Here is an 18,310-nt window from a genome sequence, read left to right on the forward strand (position 1 = left end):
ATTTATCGTATGTGTGCAAAACACCACATTCGTTTACATTCAGGGAAGCCGACACAGGTTTCTGTATAGCATCTTTAACACTCAATTTTAAGCCTTTCCATACCCCACTCCTACTGTGGTGCATGTTTGCTTTTTCAATTCCCCTGTCTTTAGTTTGATTTTCACTTCTTGCTGCTCCATATCGAAAAGGAAATGCTAGGATGCGGAGGGCGGGAGGGGAAGATTAAAAAGAGGGCGGGGCCACGGCGTTCACTTGCACAGGCAAGCAAAATACCTACTCTGTTTTATCCAAATGATTTATTTTATTACAAGTATTCCTTAGTTTAACATCCATACATTGTTTTAGTATAAATATATGAATATATATTTATTTAAAAAAAAAAAAAAGTAAGCAAGCGAGAAGTCCGGCCGGACCCGAACGTAAATAATTGACATTTTGGTGCCGGGTCGGGTTCGGGCTTAAGATCTAAGGTCTACCTCTCTCCCAGTTTTATTTGACACCGATTGACCAAGGAAAAATGGAGATATGATCCTTTTAATTTGATGAAGGAACTAGTCACTATTCAAACTAGAAATATTTTCTCCACTAGAGGGCAGTCATGCTTTTTGGAAGAATAATGCTTCATTTCTGTTTTTTTTTTTTTTTTTTTTGTATCTCACATGAATTCAACGATTTTTTCTATTTCATTGGCTTAATGTAGTTGTGTAATGGATTAGATAAATTTGTGCTGAAAGGAAAGAAAACATTATTTAAAACAAACAAAAAGCAGTTACTCACAATGTTACCCATTACTTGAGTATTCTTTTCACTGGATACTTTTTTACTTGTACCTGAGTACATTTTTTGGATGACCACTTTTACTTGAGTAATATTATTTTGAAGTAACGCTATTCTTACTTGAGTAACTTTTTTGGCTACTCTACCCACCTCTGTCCTCAGTATAGACAACTAGACATCAACAGATTTCTTAGAACCCCCCCTGCTTTTTTCCATAGTAAATTAAGACTTAAAGAAGTAAAACTAGAGTTAAGTACTATGAGATGACGTGCATAAATACATGACTCTTTGCACATGTGACCTACACACACCCACTTCTAGTGATAACAGATGAGTAACGATTGCTTTTATGCACTCACCTTTTTGTAAGACTCATTTCCTCATGGTTTCTGCTTGTGTGGAGTAAAACGGGCGATCCTGTGTGTAAAAACGAACGCACAGGGCACCGCCCACGTTGTAGATTCCCCTTCTCTGCTGCACTGCGACGTGAGTTGAAGGCAAAAACAACATTCATTTTCATTAAAATATCATTTTTGATTCAAAAGTATAACTCTGGGTGTTACCATGCCCTATTATTATTACTAAAGTTGTGGCATTGTCGGATATTCTTGGCAAAGTAAACACGGCTGTCGGGACAGGAGGTTTACAAAATTAGCGGAGTAGAATATGGTTTCTTTTGCTGTCTTAACTAATACTTTTCTATTAAGGCTAACTAGCAACGCTGGAACTAGAGCCGGAGCTTAGTTAAATACTGTTATTGCTAAAGTTTGACAGGTAAATACACGGACTTGGACTTTTGAGCTCGGTTTCGCAGTTTCATTGTACGATATGCAGTTTCTAATCTACTTGGCTCCCTGCCAAATCACCACAACAATCTGTTATGTTAGCGTCATTTGCTACTGAAACTGCCTTTACCCATGCTACATCAGTGGTGGTTGTGGTACAGTTTTAAATGTTAATTAAGAAGTACTACATTCTGTCAGATTGTACTTTCATTGTATTGTGCCATTCTTATCCACGCTTACTGTATGTCTTCCAGGTCTTGTGTTAGTTCTCTGCGATGGCAGGAGTTGGACCTCCCCGACCTGGGGCAGCTGACTGTGTGACCAGGGTGTCCTTGAGCATCTCTTGTGCAAATCTGAGGGACATGGATGTCTTCTCTAAGTCAGACCCACTGTGTGTTCTGTACATGAGCACATCTGGAACCAGTTGGGTGGAGGTCAGTGTATTAATTCGTGTCTCTGATCAGTGTACCATTTACGCTCATTGAACTTTTTTGTTGTTGTTGTTGGCATAAATGCAATTTGGCTCCATCAAATATTAAGCTTTTACAATGAAAATTTGTTTTGACACTTGTGGTAATACAAGCTTTGTGACTGTTTAGTCAAATTCATTTAATTTGGAAGGTACACAGCGTCACAAGAATCTTAAAATTACTTTTGACAGTAATTTGAACAAATTTAATTTGGCAGCACGTAAGGGCGGTAAACCATGCATGCTTTGTTCACTGACAACTCTACAGTTGTGGTTAGATATTGTCAGATATGTTCGCTGCAATTGGCTGGTGATGAGCGTACATGGACTGAAAAATCACTCCATAGTTTTTACTAAAGGTCAACCGATATGCGATTTACACATGCTGATGCTGATATCTAAAAAAAATTTCAGCCGATTGCTGATATCCAAAGCCGATTTTGAAAGCAGATATTTGAGGCCAATGTACTTTTTTAAAAAAGCACGTAGATTATGAAAATCTTTTAAAAAATTGCTTCAACAGCTTCAAATTTACAATTATGACCAGAGACTTAAAAGATTATTTTAGTCTAGTGCTACCAAACTAACGAACGCAGCACTTCTTTTTATTTATTCTTTTTAATTATACTCACTCAGCAAGGACGGTACATTTTCAAATAATGAAACCCACAACAATATGTTAACAAGTGTTAGAGTTTAAGAGGATGCTCGCCATGCTAAAGCTAATGCTAACGTGAATGCTTTACTAACGCTATGAGTTACATTTAGGTTGTAAGGATCACTCGGTAAACACCTTAAAAGGCTAAAGAAAAATTGCATATTCTCTCATGCAAGCAAAAAAAAATCTAACAATATTTACAAAACAAGCAAGCCTAAAATTTCCTGTAGCAGCCTGCCTTCAAGCTGCTGCAGGGTCTGTTGGGATTTGACCTTTGATCTTTGAATGATGCCAGCCAAAACGTCCGGACCGCGGTAGCGCAATTCCAACAACCCGGGCCAGCGCATCCCAAGTACCCGGCCAAAAGGCCAAACTCTGCGCGTTCACCAACCCCTTGTACTGACTCCATTTTAAAAGCTGAAAGAAGGCTTTGAAACACAAATTGACAATTTATTCCAAGTCGAAAGCAATCAGACAGCAATGCAAAACCAGCAAACAGACCCAGACGAAGAGGAAGGCTGGATCAAGGGTCACCATATGCCAGGGCAATGAAAGATTTCCGAGAAAAAAATGACAATGATAAGTTAAACATTCAGTCTTTTAAAGACTCTGAGGCGGGCTGTGGTCCAGAAAAAGGGTGTGTTTGGGTTTGTTTAGGATTATTGTCTGCTGTGGATTGCGTAGGACAGTTTGGGCGTTACTGTTGTCAGGGAAACGGGAGTTGAGGATATTTCCAGCGTAAGCATCATGTGAGTTCTGAGTGTCCAACGGGTTCCTCCGTTATCAGGTGTTACTTTTTGGTGGAGAAGATGTCCTTTCATTGTTCTGGACTGTCTGTCCATTGTTGGTTACCAGAAGAGCTCATGGTGGGAATTGGTGGTCCTGATGTGGGTTTGTAGATGTCCTGGCCATCACCTGCTTGTCCCGCTCTGTCAGCGTCAATCTCGCTCAGTCAGCTGCATTGCGCACGCCTTGGGCTTCCGTGGACAGCAGGCATCCTTACCTGGCCGTTTTCTTGGCGCTGCAAATTCAAGTCACTCCAACTCCACTATTAGTTCAGATATATTCTACTTGTTCCAGCACGTTCAATTTTGGAAAGAAAAAAAAAAAGTATTAATAAAATATTTTATTCATTCAGATCTACAACGTGTTACTTCAGTGTTTCCTTTATTTTTGGAGCAGTGTGCTGAAAACTGTACACTGCGTACGTAAAACAAGTACGTAAAACGGTGTACTTAAAGTAATGTTTTTGTTCTAGGTTGGTCGCACAGAGAAAATCATGAACTGCCTGAACCCCAAATTTTCCAAGACATTTCTAATCGATTACCACTTTGAGATGGTGCAGAAGTTGAGGTTTGAAGTGTTCGACATTGATGATGTCAACTGCAGCATGCAAGACGCTGATTTCCTGGGAGAACTGGAGTGCACATTGGGGCAGGTACAGTAGATTGGTCATGACTTTACAAGTCTTATTTCTTTCTACTAGGCTTTGCATCACAAAGCCAAAGTATGTTTTAGCAGGAAGTTTTGCACTGATTATTTAGTGACATTTTTGTTTCCTATCCAGGTTGTGTCTTCAAGAAATCTAACCAAACCACTTGTCATGAAGGACAAAAGGCCTGCAGGAGATGGGACCATTACTGTGATTATTGAAATCAATAGATCTTATGTTTTTGATTTAAATGATATTTCATTTACGGCAATGTTTTATCGTTTTTGTTAGGTACATGCAGAAGAAAGAACAGACAACCGGGTGGTGCGATTTGAAATCGCAGGTAGACAACTCGACAAAAAGGTATTTACTTTTGGTTGATGGAACACATGTATCTTGCTAGGTCCACGGGGGTGTAGGTTTTCATCTCTGAAGCGACTTATGCAACATGATTTGGACAAAATCCCACAACTGAACGAACAGGTTGAAGGAGCTTTGATGTGTGTGTTTCAACCTTTCAGAGTTTTTTTGGCAAGTCTGACCCATTTTTGGAATTCTACAAGGAAACAGAAACAGGTTGGCTGTTAGCTCATAGGACAGAGGTACTCATTGTATCTTTTTTTGGAACACTGACTTTCTGAGTGTACAGTATGCCTAATTGATGTGATTTTGTGTGACTGCAGGTGGTAAAATACAGCCTGAACCCTGCATGGAGACCTTTCCAGATCCCAATTCAGGCACTCTGTGGAGGTGATGTGGAGAAATCTATAAAGGTATTCATGATTCTTTTATTTACTGTATATTAAGAATATTATTTATTCGTAATGTATTGGTAGGGTTTTCTGACACAGATAGTATCTACAGTAAACTGCAAGCAGTAAGTCAACTACATGTATTTTAGTGTAGGTTTTATATATATTTTCATCTAACCAATTCTTATTATTTAAGAAATAAACCATACAGCATAAGAAGGAAATACTGCAGCATCAGTTTATATATATTTTTTATGTTTGCTGTCACTTTCTAATCCTGTTAATGCACACTTGTCAGGATGAGGTCATTTCCAGCCAACAATGCAAGTGAGTTTACTGTACCTTTTATGTGTAGTCATAAGTATTAGCTCCATTGTATCTTGTCAAACATGCAAAAAAATCCCAGACACATCAACATCTCTGTCTAAAGAATAGTAGATACAGGTTCTACTAAAGCCACCAGAATAATTGTCTAGGTAGAGTCAGAACATTATAGAACATTGCTCTCTGTATATTTAAATATAAAACATCATTGGCTAAAAGCAGTATTGTTTCCAAGTTGACAGAGAAAATTGGTTAGATGTTTGTAGTGAAAATTCTGATTATTGTACGGATGTTTTCAGCTTTGTTGGCGGGCTGTTTGTGTCAATGACCATCTCAGTTCAGTTTTTTCACACATCATTCAAGATACGGTCGTATACAAGCAGTTCATATGATAAGATGTTCAAAAAGGACACTCCAAAGAAGCTATGTAAAGCTTTTACTAGAAGCCCAGTTGGACAGCATACACACACCTGCACACATACATACATTTAACTATGGACAATTTCAACAGTCTGGCTACATAGGATTTGATATGATATCTAATCATTTTATGATGTTGAGAACTAGTGTTGTTTTTGGCAGCCCTTTTAATTTTTGTCTTACTAATAGTCTTTTGGACAAACATACTTTTCGTCTTAGTCATATTTTAGCCTAGTGGTTCTTAACCTTGCTAAAGGTACCGAACCCCCATGGGTTTCACTCCTGCATTAATCGAACCCTTTGGAAATTCCAAATCGATTTATCCAAGCTGGCAAGCTAAAACCCAAGTGAATTTCCATTCAAATTTGTTCTCATTTATACAGGATGGTTTTAAACAGGCCAAAATGTATGTTTTTATCTTTATGCATGCAGCATCATCAGACCACGAGCCCAAGGCTGGCCCAATGCGCATCTTTCTTCATTTTTCATTCAAATTTGGAAGAATATATCTGATTATCATTCAACATTAAACCAACATTAAATCAACAAAAAACCTTCCACAAAATGATCGCCAAATTTGTACACAGTCATTATGTTAAAAAAAACACAAAACGTCTCACAAATACTATATACAGTGTTAATTTACAACAAATAATTTTGCCTTTTAAGTTGCTTTTCACATTGGAAAATGAAATCAAATTCAATTAATTTCACACTGTTTCTATTATTGTTTTCATGTCGACATTCTCATTCTATCGCATCCTTGCCTCATGTACTATTTTCATCGCGTAAAATGTGACGCAAATGTTGTTTTGTTTTTTGTCAAGTTAACGCAGTGCACACCAGCCGTAGGTCTGTTGTACAGTGAGAGTCAAACTTCCACTGAGCAAACCAGTTTCTCCTCCCATCAAATAGAGGACTAACAGTTGAAAGAATTGGAATAAATCCTGTAAATTGGGGACAAACCAGTCCAAAACCTGGTCTAAAACACCACTTTGCCTAGATTTAGTCAGCGTCCAAAAACAGGGCCTTGCGTGTGTTGGCCCTTAGACTGACTCACCGAACCCCTAGGGTTCGATCAAACCCAGGTTAAGAAGCACTGTTTTAGCCATTTCAAAATGTTTTCGTCTTTGTCTAGTTTTAGTCGACAAGATCTTATACAAATTTGGTCTAGTTTTAGTCGACAGTTACTCAAAATATTTTCGTCTGTAAAATTCGAAGTTTTAGTCCAAAAATAAATAAAGGTATCCAACAATTTCTAATGAACATAGACAGACAAGCACATAATGTTGCTTTTACGAGGACAACACCAACTTTTTGATGATAATTCACTCTCAGAAGAAAAAGCAGTACATTATTTTCAATGAAACCTCCAGTGGGGAAAACAAGTATTTGATACACTCCCAATGGGTTTTCCCATTGGCAGTGCAAGTATTTGATACACTGCCAATGGGTTTGCCTATCAAATACTTGTTCTCCCCACTGTACCTACAAGCCATGAACTGTATGTAAAAAAAAAAGTTGTCCGAGCGTTGAACATCGTCTGCTTTAGACCGGCCAGTGTTTTAAGAAGACACTCGCCATTCTGAAGCTAATGTGAACGCGAATGCTACGCTAACGGTAGGATTACATTTAGTGTCTGATGAGCACTCAGCACAGACCTTTAAAGGCTAAAGCAACATTGCATATTCTCTCTTGCCAAAATAAGGGGAAAAAAAATCTTACCAAACAAGCAAGATTGAGCGCAGCCTAGATTCATAGCTGGATTCATAGGAGGCCTATTTTAAAAAACTTTAATTCAAATATTTTCAAAACCGATGCCGCTAGAGACCTAAAACCAAAACAGGCACCTACCTTCGGCATACAGTATATGAGTCTCCGTGAGCAGCGGCATAAAAAAATTAATGTCATTCCCTAATAAAATCCCAATTAACTGTTTTTTATATAAGTATAATAAAACTTTAAATGGCTATAAAATTCTCAGCTTTTACGCTAGATGCACAACAAAAATCACTAAATGCAGTGATAATCACCTATATTTTCAGGATCAATAGCAATCTTTAACATGTCTTATAAGTTTTTGACTGAAATAGAGGCTTAAATTTTTTCAACAGCCAATAAAACAATCAATTTTCATATCAGAAACTTAATACTTGAGGAAAGGATGCAGAATCAATTATAAAAAATATATAAATAAGTTCTATATGCAATCAAAACTTTGGTTATTTATTGAATTCCGATGTCACTTTTGCCTATTTGTCAGCTATCTGGTTACAAGGCTGTAACTTTTTAAGTTGAAAATTCTTGTAAATAAATGCGTAAATCCCAGAATTTTTTTATAGATATGAAAGTAAAACAGTCTATATTTTTGGTTAAAAGCGAAAAACCGGGCAGTTATCATTCATTTTACGTAAATATTTCGAGCTATTACGCCAGTGTGCAATCTAACGTGGCGGCCGTAGCAAAAAAAGAGCTTTTTAAGTTGTAAATTCTTGCAATTAAATGTGTAAATCCCAGATTTTTTTTATAGATATTAACGTAAAACAGTCTTGATTCTTGGTTAAAAGAAAAAAAAACAAAAAAAAAAAAACGGGCAGTTATCGTTCATTTTACTTAAATATTTCATGCTAATGTTAGGCTAATTTTTTGCATTCATTTCATTGTTCAACATTCAATGTTTCAAAGTACATGCATGGTGCTATTATATATAATAATTACCTTGAATCATCGACCAAATCACTCTCGAGACACTCGTGCCTGCTTGTATGCAGTACAATGTTTGTCCTCTTTCAACCAAGTCCAGCGTTAGAACGCAGCGTGTGTTTATCACGGCTCTGCCTGCCTGCGCTGGCCTCCTTCGAAAAGGCGTGGTGCAACGTCTGTAGGAGCTGTCCTGTCAACTGATAGTGAAGTCTATGGTTCTAGTCTCCCGAGCCACTTTTTTAGCTCTAGCATGAAAAAAATTGTCCGTCGACGAAATATTTTCGTTATCGTCATTGTTGATGAAAACATCACTGTTGAGATTCATTCCTATTCATTTCTTCCATATTTGTAATCAATGTGCTTAATGGTCTGTTCCTATCTGTCATACTCTTTTTTTTCACAGGTCGATTGTTTTGATTACAGGAGCAGTGGCTCACATAACTTTATTGGCTCCCTTCAGACCACACTGAGCCAAATACAGCAGGCATCACAAACATATGCAGTAAGCTCCACCTTCACTCCAGTCATGATTAGCTTATCAGTGTCACTGAATGTTTGAACTTTTTTTCATGTTCAGGCAGAGTTTGAATGCATCAATAGGAAGAAGAAACAGAGCAAAAAAAGCTACAAGAATTCTGGTATTATAGTCATCAAACAATGCAAGGTACTCAATGTTTTTTTCTGTCACATTTATTTGATTTTATCTCTTCATGTTTATATTTAGGGTTAATCCCCATCAATATGCATAATAGTGGGCTGTAAAAGATATAAAAAAAGTTCTTTCACTAGACAGCGAAGGTACAACTTAATGCCTGTTGCCTGCTACACATTGTTGACTGCTATAATCAGTACTTCTTGTGTGTTAAATTATGGGTTGACACAGTGTCTGAGGGCTAGTAAAAATATCAAATTACTTATGTTTTTATCTCTTGTGTTGTGTTGTGATTTGGACATTGAGTCTGTTAAATGAAATATTGACAAACAAGATGTTACAAAAAAGTATTCTTGTATTTACAAAAAAAAAAAAAATTAATACACAGCCTTTTATTGTCTCTCACATATACAGATCGTGAAGGAGTATACTTTCCTTGATTATATATTTGGCGGTTGTCAGATTAACTTCACTGTGAGTTCATATTTTCATTTCTTTCACATGTTATTAATAGCTTGTAATATAGTTATAGTCACCTATAGGCCTGAACGATATATCGTTTGAACATCGTCACCGGGATATGCGGATGCGTAATCCTTGCATCGCAAGGATATATATATACAGGCCCTGACAAAAGTCTTGTCGCTTATCCATTTTGTAGAAACAATTGCTAATAACCTGACTTTTAATTATTCAATTGGTTTCAGAAATGGCTCATATGAAAGCAAATCCACTCCCAAATGATGTTGAATGTACAAAAATATATTTTTTTCACTGAAAAAAGATTAATCATTTAATGAAGACATAAAGGTCAAATTTTGGCAAGTAAAAAGTTTTGTCGCCTACATAAAGTAGTGTGAAAATTCAACACAAAAATGTACTTCAAGTACAAAAATATGTTACATAACATAAGCGAATTAAGTAGTGGTGCTGTGAGATCCAAATTGAATATTTTGTATGACTTCCATGGGCTTGAAGGACTGCATCCATGCGGTTCGGCAAGGAATCAAACAATTTATTGATGAAGTCATCAGGAACATCAAAGAAAGCAGTCTTGCATGCCTCCCAGAGTTCATCAATGTTCTTGAGTTTCGTCTTCCATGCTTCCTCTTTCATCCTACCCCAGACATGCTCAACGATGTTCATGTCTGGTGACTGGGCTGGCCAGTCCTGGAGAATCTTGATCTTCTTTGCCTTGAGAAAACTTTGAGGTAGAGATTGAAGTATGCGATGAAGCACCAACCTGCTGCAGAATTTGTCCCTTTTTATGGTTAGGAATTTAAGAGGCGGCTAAAATTTGTTGATATTTCAGATTATTTAGTTGCCTTCCACCCTGCAGATCTCTCGCACACCCCCATACTGGCTGTAACCCCAGACCATGATTTTGCCACCACAAAACCTCACTGTTTTCTGAGTGAATCTCGGATCCATGCGGGCTCCAGTAGGTCTCCTACAATATTTACAGCGACTGTGGTATCATTCAATGGAAGATTTATCTGAAAAATCCACCTTTTGCCACTTCTCCAGCGTCCATCCTTTTGATAGGCTGTGGGCCTTGGCAAACGCCACACGTTTTTTTAATTGTCTGCACCCTGAGAGATCTGCAGGGTGGAAGGCAACATAAATAGTCTGAAATATCAACAAATCTTAGCTGCCTCTTACAATCCTAACCATAAAAGAGGACAAATTCAGCAGCAGGATGGTGCTCCATCGCATACTTCAATCTCTACCTCAAAGTTCCTCAAGGCAAAGAAGATCATGATCCTCCAGGACTGGCCAGCCCAGTCACCAGAAGAAACCCAAGAATGTTGATGAACTCTGGGAGGCATGCAAGACTGCTTTCTTTGATGTTCCTGATGGCTTCATCAATAAATTGTATGAATCCTTGCCAAACCGCATGGATGCAGTCCTTCAAGCCCATGGAAGTCATACAAAATATTCAATATGGATCTCACAGCACCACTCCTTAATTTGCTTATCTTATGTAACATATTTTTGTAGTTGAAGAACATTTTTTGTCCAATTTTCACACTACTTTATGTAGGCGACAAAACTTTTGTCTTGCCAAAATTTGACCTTTATATCTTCATTAAATGATAAGTCTTTTTTTAGTGAAACACATCTTATTTTGTACATACACCATCATTTTGGAGGGTCTTAGCTTTCATATGAGGCATTTCTGAAAGCAATTGAATAAATTAAAGTCAGGTTATTAACAATTGTTTCTACAAAATGGATAAGCGCCAAGACTTTTGTCAGGGACTGTAGAATAGAATAGAATAGAATAGAATAGAATAGAATAGAATAGAATAGAACAGAATAGCCCTTTAATTACATTATGCAGTTGTACAATGAAATTGTGGAGCATCTCCCTTTATAGTGCAGGATAAGTTGAAATCTCAAAATTGGCTTGCAAGTATAAAATCTAAAAATTATATATAATATGTGTACGGGATAGTCCTATTTTCAGGCAGTACAAATTATCGAAGTGAAGCAGCAGCAGTTTGACAGTTAAGGTATTAATATGGCGCGTTAATATATTGCACGTAAGTAAGAATTGCACTGCTTAGCAGGAGGGAGGTGTGAGAGGCTCAGTGGTCTGATTCAATTGAATAATAAAGACAAGCCTTTTTTAAGTTATTATTGTTTAAAAACAATTCACATTATGAAGGTAGCATGGTGGCACAGTGTTTAGCATGTCTACCTCATAGTTCTGGGATAGTGGGTGGCCTTCCTATGTGGAGTTTGTGTGTTCTTCCTGTGCCTGTGCAGGTTTTCTTGGGGTTCCTGCTGATTGAGCACTCTAAATTTTCCCTAAGTGTGAGTGCGTGCGTGAATGGTTGTGTGACCCTATATGTGTCCTGCGACTAGCTAGCAACCATATCCTGGTGTACCCCGCCTTCTGCCTGGAGTTAGCTGCGATAGGGTCCAGCACCCCTGCGACCCTGAGGAATATGAAAGAATTAATGGTTTATGTGAATGTTATAGAGAGTGACGCAATGGAAAATTTGTGTGCGCGCCTACATTTTGTGCTAGTGCACCTTAAGAAAAAGTTGATGTGGAGCCTTGGCAATGTATATCGCAATGTTATTTTTTCCAATATCATTCAGGCCTATCCCAAACAGAGCTGTTCATGTTATCTAGTGAAAATTCTTCTAGTTTTAATATCGTAATACAGTGGTACCTCTACATATGAACGTCTCTACAAATGTCATTTTCAGGTTAGCCCGCGTTTAAATGGTAAAATATTGCTTCTTGTTAAGAAAGAAATTTCAGGTTATGAGAGGCAACAATACTACTATACTAAAAGTCCGTATGTACTTCCTGCTTTCTGCTTTTAAATGTCGCCCCATTAGATCTTGCTTCCTTATTTGTCACAATACAGTGCCCTCCATAATTATTGGCACCCCTGAAAAAGATGTGTTTTTTAACTTCTAATATTTTTTTAATTCAAATAATATGGGACCTTAATGGAAAAAAAAGAAAAAATCCAACCTTCAATACAAGTGCATTCATTCAGTGGGGAAAAAATCCCACATAAAGAAAAAATTATTTGACATCAAATAATGTGTGTCACAATTATTAGCACCCCTGGTGTTAATACTTTGTACAACCCCCTTTTGCCAACAAAACAAGGTCTGGGGACTGAGATGGCCATGGGAGGAGCTCGATTTTGTGTCTGGTGAACCATTTCTGTGTAGATTTGGCCATATGTTTAGGGTCATTGTCTTGCTGAAAGACCCAGTGACGACCCATCTTCAGCTTTCGGACAGAGGGCAACAGATTGTGATTTAAAATGTCCTGGTATTTCAAAGCATTCATGATGCCATGCACCCTAACAAGGTTCCCAGGGCCTTTGGAAGCGAAACAGCCCCACAGCATCACTGACCCACCCCCATACTTCACAGTGGGTATGAGGTGCTTTTCAGCATGCGCATCTTTCGTGGCACGCCAGACCCACTAAGAGTGTTTGTTGCCAAAAAGCTCAATCTTGGTCTCATCTGACCAAAGCACACGGTCCCAGTTGAAGCCTGGGACCGCGTGTATTTTTGTGTGAGACCAAGGGGCACCAGGGGTGCTAATAATTGTGACACATATTATTTGATGTCAAATAATTTTTTCTTTATGTGGGATTTTTTCCCCACTGAATAAATGCACTTGTATTGGACGTTAGATTTTTCTCTTTTTTTCCATTGAGGTCCCATATTATTTGAATTTAAAAAATATATATTAGAAGCTAAACACACATCTTTTTCAGGGGTGCCAATAATTATGGAGGGCACTGTATTTCCCGTAATGCGTTGTAATGGAATTCTGCTCAACTACTGACCTATTGTTGATAACGTTTCAATTTGGGTAATGTTTTAATTTGGTAACCAATTAATGTCGTAAGTAGAGGTAACACTGTATATTGCAACCCCCCCCAAAAATCGCAATGATAGTTTTTTCCAATATCGTTCAGGCCTAGTCACCTTATCCATGTATCTGTCCAAGCCAGATCGCCATTGACTTCACAGGCTCAAATGGGGACCCCAAGTCTCCACAGTCCCTACATTACATGCACGCCCATGGCTATAATGAATACCTTTCAGCTATCATGGCAGTGGGTAATGTCATCCAAGACTATGACAGGTAAGCAAATAGATTGACTGACTGGCGGCCAGTCCATTTCCTATTAGTCCAAGATTAGTCATGGATGACTTCTTTTGATTTTGAGAAATAATCTTGATTTATTATAATCTTTTTTGATTCCGTAATATAATCTTTTTTTTTTTTTTTTTAAGCGATAAAATGTTCCCTGTTTTGGGGTTTGGAGCACAGATCCCTCCTACCTGGCAGGTGATAAGTTTTTTTTTGTTTTTTTTGCAGAGACATCACACTCACATGACTCATTTAAATCATATTGGATGATACAGATGTTGTTCTTTTTAGGTCAGCCACGAGTTTCCTGTTAACTTCAATCCTTCAAACCCATTTTGTGAAGGTAATTGAATGGGATTATATTGAAAGAAGTCACGTAAAGTTTGTTTCTATAAGCAGCGACATACTTTACGTAGCGCGTTGCCGCCGCCGTTAAAATTAACAGTATTCAAAGATCATCGAATTATAATCAATAGAAGCATTTACTGTATCCTAATGCTTCGTTGTAGCTCCCAGCTAGGGTACATGTATGTAAAGTGCGTAGCGGCTCACAGCTATCTTACACCTACATAATATTTGCGACTTTCTCGTAGCGATTGTACGACTAATCTCGTAGTCCTTTTTTGAAATTTATTAATTTGGCATATCAATGTGCATCATTAGTTTTTTTTTTCACGTGCTTCACTGCAGTGCTGCAGGAGACACTATCGGTCCAGAACGCTCAGGCTTACTGCCTGAGAAGGCAGATAAGATAATTTTCCTCAACAAAACTGTTTCTGATCTTATACTGTACCCGCTGCTCATCTTAACTGGGTTATACAAGTTGTTTTTTTGTTTGTTTGATATTCTGCACCAGGTTAGCCCATGAGTGGGAGCTCAATAACATGTAAAATTGCCTGCAGCATAAGACACTCTAAAACATAGGCAAAAGAATATGTGTTTTTGAAGAATGAACATCTTTGTGAAACACTCGTGTGGAAAGAAACTTCATCATATTCAAGTTCAAACACTGATATTTATGTACAAGTTAAAAATAGTCCTTTGAGAAATTCATATAATTTAAATAATAATGGAGAAGTTAAGAAATTAATATAAACTATGCAATTTTTTTACCCTGCCTATTAAAAGAATCTGAATCGAGAATAGTTTGGAACCAGAACCGTTCAAATTCAAACGATGCCCAACCCTAGGTTACACACTTCACTAAAACCAATAATCCTGTGCTGTACCAGTGACCTGCAAAGCTTTGTTGTGTATTTTGGTGCGTTTTTAAGGTATTGAAGGTGTTGTCCAAGCCTACCAGCAGTGTTTGCCGCAGGTGAAACTCTACGGTCCAACAAATTTTTCCCCAATCATCAACCATGTTGCCCATTTTGGCGGCCAGGCCTTACAGCAACGAACTGCCTCTGTAAGTGTCAAATCCTTTGAATCTGTCAAATTCTGGCATTTGGAGGCAGATAATAATTTTGTAAATATTTTACAGCAATACTTTGTGCTGCTCATTATCACTGATGGCGTGATCACAGACATGGAGCAAACACGCGACGCAATTGTCAAAGCCTCGCGTCTGCCCATGTCCATTATTATCGTGGGAGTGGGCAGGGCTGATTTCACTGCCATGGAGTTCTTGGACGGAGATGACGGACTTTTGCGCTCATCATCAGGCGAGGCTGCCATGAGGGACATTGTCCAGTTTGTTCCATTCAGACAGTTCCAAAATGTAAGTTTTATACTGAATGTATATGATGTTTTTTTTAAGTCTTTCTGTATAATTTATACATATTTGAATGTTCTATATGTCATCTCAGGCAGGACCCGCCGCTCTGGCTCAGAGCGTGCTGGCTGAATTACCTGACCAAGTGGCTTCTTTCTTCAACTTAAATGACTTGAAACCCCCGACAGAACCCATTCCTTCTTAGAATTTTAAGCGAGCATAAGTACTGAAGCAGAATAATACCTCTAGAGAAGTTCCTCGCCCAGTTTAAACCACTATTTCTTTTATTAAAAAAAAAGAAGAAAATCCTATTAATATCACACCAAGTGCCAGTGAAGCGATATTTCTCGATGAACAAAATGTTGTGCCACGTACCTATGTTAATGTTTACAGACCCGTTTCAAAATATCTACCTCCTATATTTTGTAACGTATGAGTCATTATTTCAGCATTGTCTTCTTCTCAGCAACCTGTTTGTGTTACCATTCAGAAGTGTTTTTTGGGGCGTTTTTTTTTTCATGTTTTCATGTTTATAATGCCTAAAAAAACTAATTGGTTTTATTCTAACTCATCTTGCTGTCTCTGTTCAGATACAAACTTTACATCTTCAAATAGTTCTATTTTAAGATTTTAATAACACATGTTTAAAGTTTTGATATCTCAATAATCTCATTGAAGATCCATGTCATGACTTCTGTTCAATGATTAGTAAACATGTCATGTATAACGCTAACTAACAGAAACAAGGCCATAGTTTAATCCTACTCATATTTTAAGAATTATTTATGCACCGTATTATAATGAATTAACTTCACATTTCATTGTTGGCATTGCTAATATCAATATCATAACATCCAGCTCATGAAAGTAAACAGTTTTTGTGAAGTTGATGAACATAAATTTATCACATTTTGTTCATTTGTGAGGTTGTAAATCATTTGTAATTGTAATTGTCTCTTATCAAAAGATTTTATTACTAGTTTGTTTTGTTAGTTCAAGTACACATTAAACACATACTGGAACAACACAACTCAATATGATGCATTTTTGAAACCGCTAATACTGAAATTGACTTAATATAATATGCTCTCTTTGCCTAAAAATTTCCAATGCAAGGTCTCAGTCTTTGTAAAAATATGATTAAGCAAAATAGTGGAACCTCCTAGTCTAGAGTTTAATCACAGCTAATGATTCTCAACCGCTGGTCGGTAACCTAACTTGGGTCCCTTATGCTGAGGTGAGTCGTAACACGTTCCATTTCCTCTCTTATATTTAGTTGAGTAACTTTTTCAGGAAAATGTACTTCTGAGAGTAGTTTAACCAAGCCATACTTTTTACTTTTACTTATGTAGATTTGAAGAAGAAACACTACTCTTACCCTCCTACTTTGGGCTACACTAGTCGTTACATTTTTTCTCTTTATTCTACATATGTATTAGATTGTAATTTTTCTACCAATCAGACTCAAGCTTGGTGTCCTATGATAACGCCGATCTGTTCAATAACGTGGCGTCTTTATAGCAAATTAAGTATTTGACATAGAGCGTTGCCCTCAACATGAATCGAATGCACAGAGTTTTTCCTCTCTCCCAGTTTTTATTTGGCATCGATTGACCACAGAATATGATCCTATTAATTTCATAATGAGAACTAGGAAGGAACTACAGTCGGAGGTGGATAGAGTAGCCCAAAATTTTACTCAAGTAAATGGTAAATGGTGTTATACTTATATAGCGCTTTTCCACCTATGAAGGCGCTCAAAGCGCTTTACACTACATCGGAGTAGCGTTACTTCAAAATAATATTACTCAAGTAAAAGTAAAAGTAGTTGTCCAAAAAATGTACACAAGTACAAGTAAAAAAGTATTTGGTGAAAAGAATACTCAAGTAATGAGTGTGAGTGTGAGTAACTGCTTATATTTTTGTTGGATTTGTTTTTTGTTTGTTTTTTTAACAATGGTATTTTATTTTCTGAGCACAAAGTTATATATTTATGGACTACTGTTATAATGATACTGTACAATAACCCATTGCATAACCACATTAAGCCAAAGAAATTATAATAATCATTGATTCCGACGAGAGGAAAAAAAAAAAAAAAAAAAATTCGTCCAAAGAGCATGACTGCCCTCTGCTGGAGAAAATAGTTCCGCGTTTGAATAGTGAAGCGTTCCCTCATAATTACTATTTTGAAATTAAAAGGATCATATCCCCGGTTTTCCGTGGTCAATCGGTGCCAAATAAAAACTGGGAAAGAGGTTAAAATCCGCGCTTTTGAGTCATTTTGGTGGCGTGATGATAAAAAAGCTTGCGTCTGATTTGTATAATGGAGTCATGTGTTTATTGTTGCAACGTCTCATTGGTGAAATCGGTAGAGCTGCACTGGTTAGTGAGGACACAAGGCACGTCTCTACACTCAACATCGCTGTTAAATTTAAAAAAAAAAAAAAAAAAAGTAGAATAAAGAGGAAAAATGTAACAACTCTTGTGTAGCCCAAAGTAACGTAGTAAGAGTTGCATTTTTTCTTCACAAATCTACTAAAGTAAAGTAAAAAGTATAGCATATTAAAATTACTCTTAAAAGTACTGTACATTTTTCTCAAAAAGTTATATGTCCTCCGTTACATTTACTTGAGTAACGTGTTACGACCCACCTCTGACTACAGTATTCACAATTCAAACTAGGAACCGGTTTATCGACTAGAGGGCACTAATGCTCTTTGGACAAATGATGTGTCAGTTCTGTGGATTTTTTTCCTGCTCTTGCCGGAATTCAATGATTTATTTTGTATTTATTTTGCTTAATGCATTTATTTAATATGTTATAGTATAATAATAATTGTTTATACATAAAACCTTGTGCTGAAAAAAAAAAGTTTAAAAAAATCAAACACCGTAAGCAGTCACTCCCAATGTTACTCATTACTTCAGTATTCTTTTACCAAATAATTTTTTACTTGTACTTGAGTATTTTTTTTTTTT

General features: G+C 37.2%; 1 protein-coding gene across 2 annotated transcripts; it reads left to right on the forward strand.

The window, feature by feature from the left end:
- Positions 1 to 1,170: 1,170 nt before the first annotated feature.
- LOC130908949 (copine-3-like) lies at positions 1,171 to 16,378 on the forward strand. 2 transcript variants are annotated; one of them, XM_057824917.1, is made up of 16 exons: positions 1,171 to 1,264; positions 1,818 to 1,997; positions 3,949 to 4,128; positions 4,258 to 4,332; positions 4,414 to 4,485; positions 4,644 to 4,724; positions 4,806 to 4,895; positions 8,725 to 8,823; positions 8,899 to 8,985; positions 9,388 to 9,447; positions 13,472 to 13,605; positions 13,758 to 13,812; positions 13,906 to 13,957; positions 14,889 to 15,022; positions 15,098 to 15,334; positions 15,423 to 16,378. In XM_057824917.1, the coding sequence occupies exons 2-16, from the start codon at positions 1,839 to 1,841 to the stop codon at positions 15,531 to 15,533; spliced, it is 1,626 nt and encodes a 541-aa protein (XP_057680900.1). In that variant the 5' UTR covers positions 1,171 to 1,264; positions 1,818 to 1,838; the 3' UTR covers positions 15,534 to 16,378. The 2 variants fall into 2 exon arrangements, with proteins under 2 accessions (XP_057680900.1, XP_057680901.1); XM_057824918.1 differs by lacking the exon at positions 1,171 to 1,264 and adding an exon at positions 1,271 to 1,552.
- Positions 16,379 to 18,310: the final 1,932 nt, after the last annotated feature.

The sequence above is a fragment of the Corythoichthys intestinalis genome, chromosome 20, assembly GCF_030265065.1.
Source record: "Corythoichthys intestinalis isolate RoL2023-P3 chromosome 20, ASM3026506v1, whole genome shotgun sequence".
In the NCBI taxonomy this organism is placed as follows: domain Eukaryota; kingdom Metazoa; phylum Chordata; class Actinopteri; order Syngnathiformes; family Syngnathidae; genus Corythoichthys; species Corythoichthys intestinalis.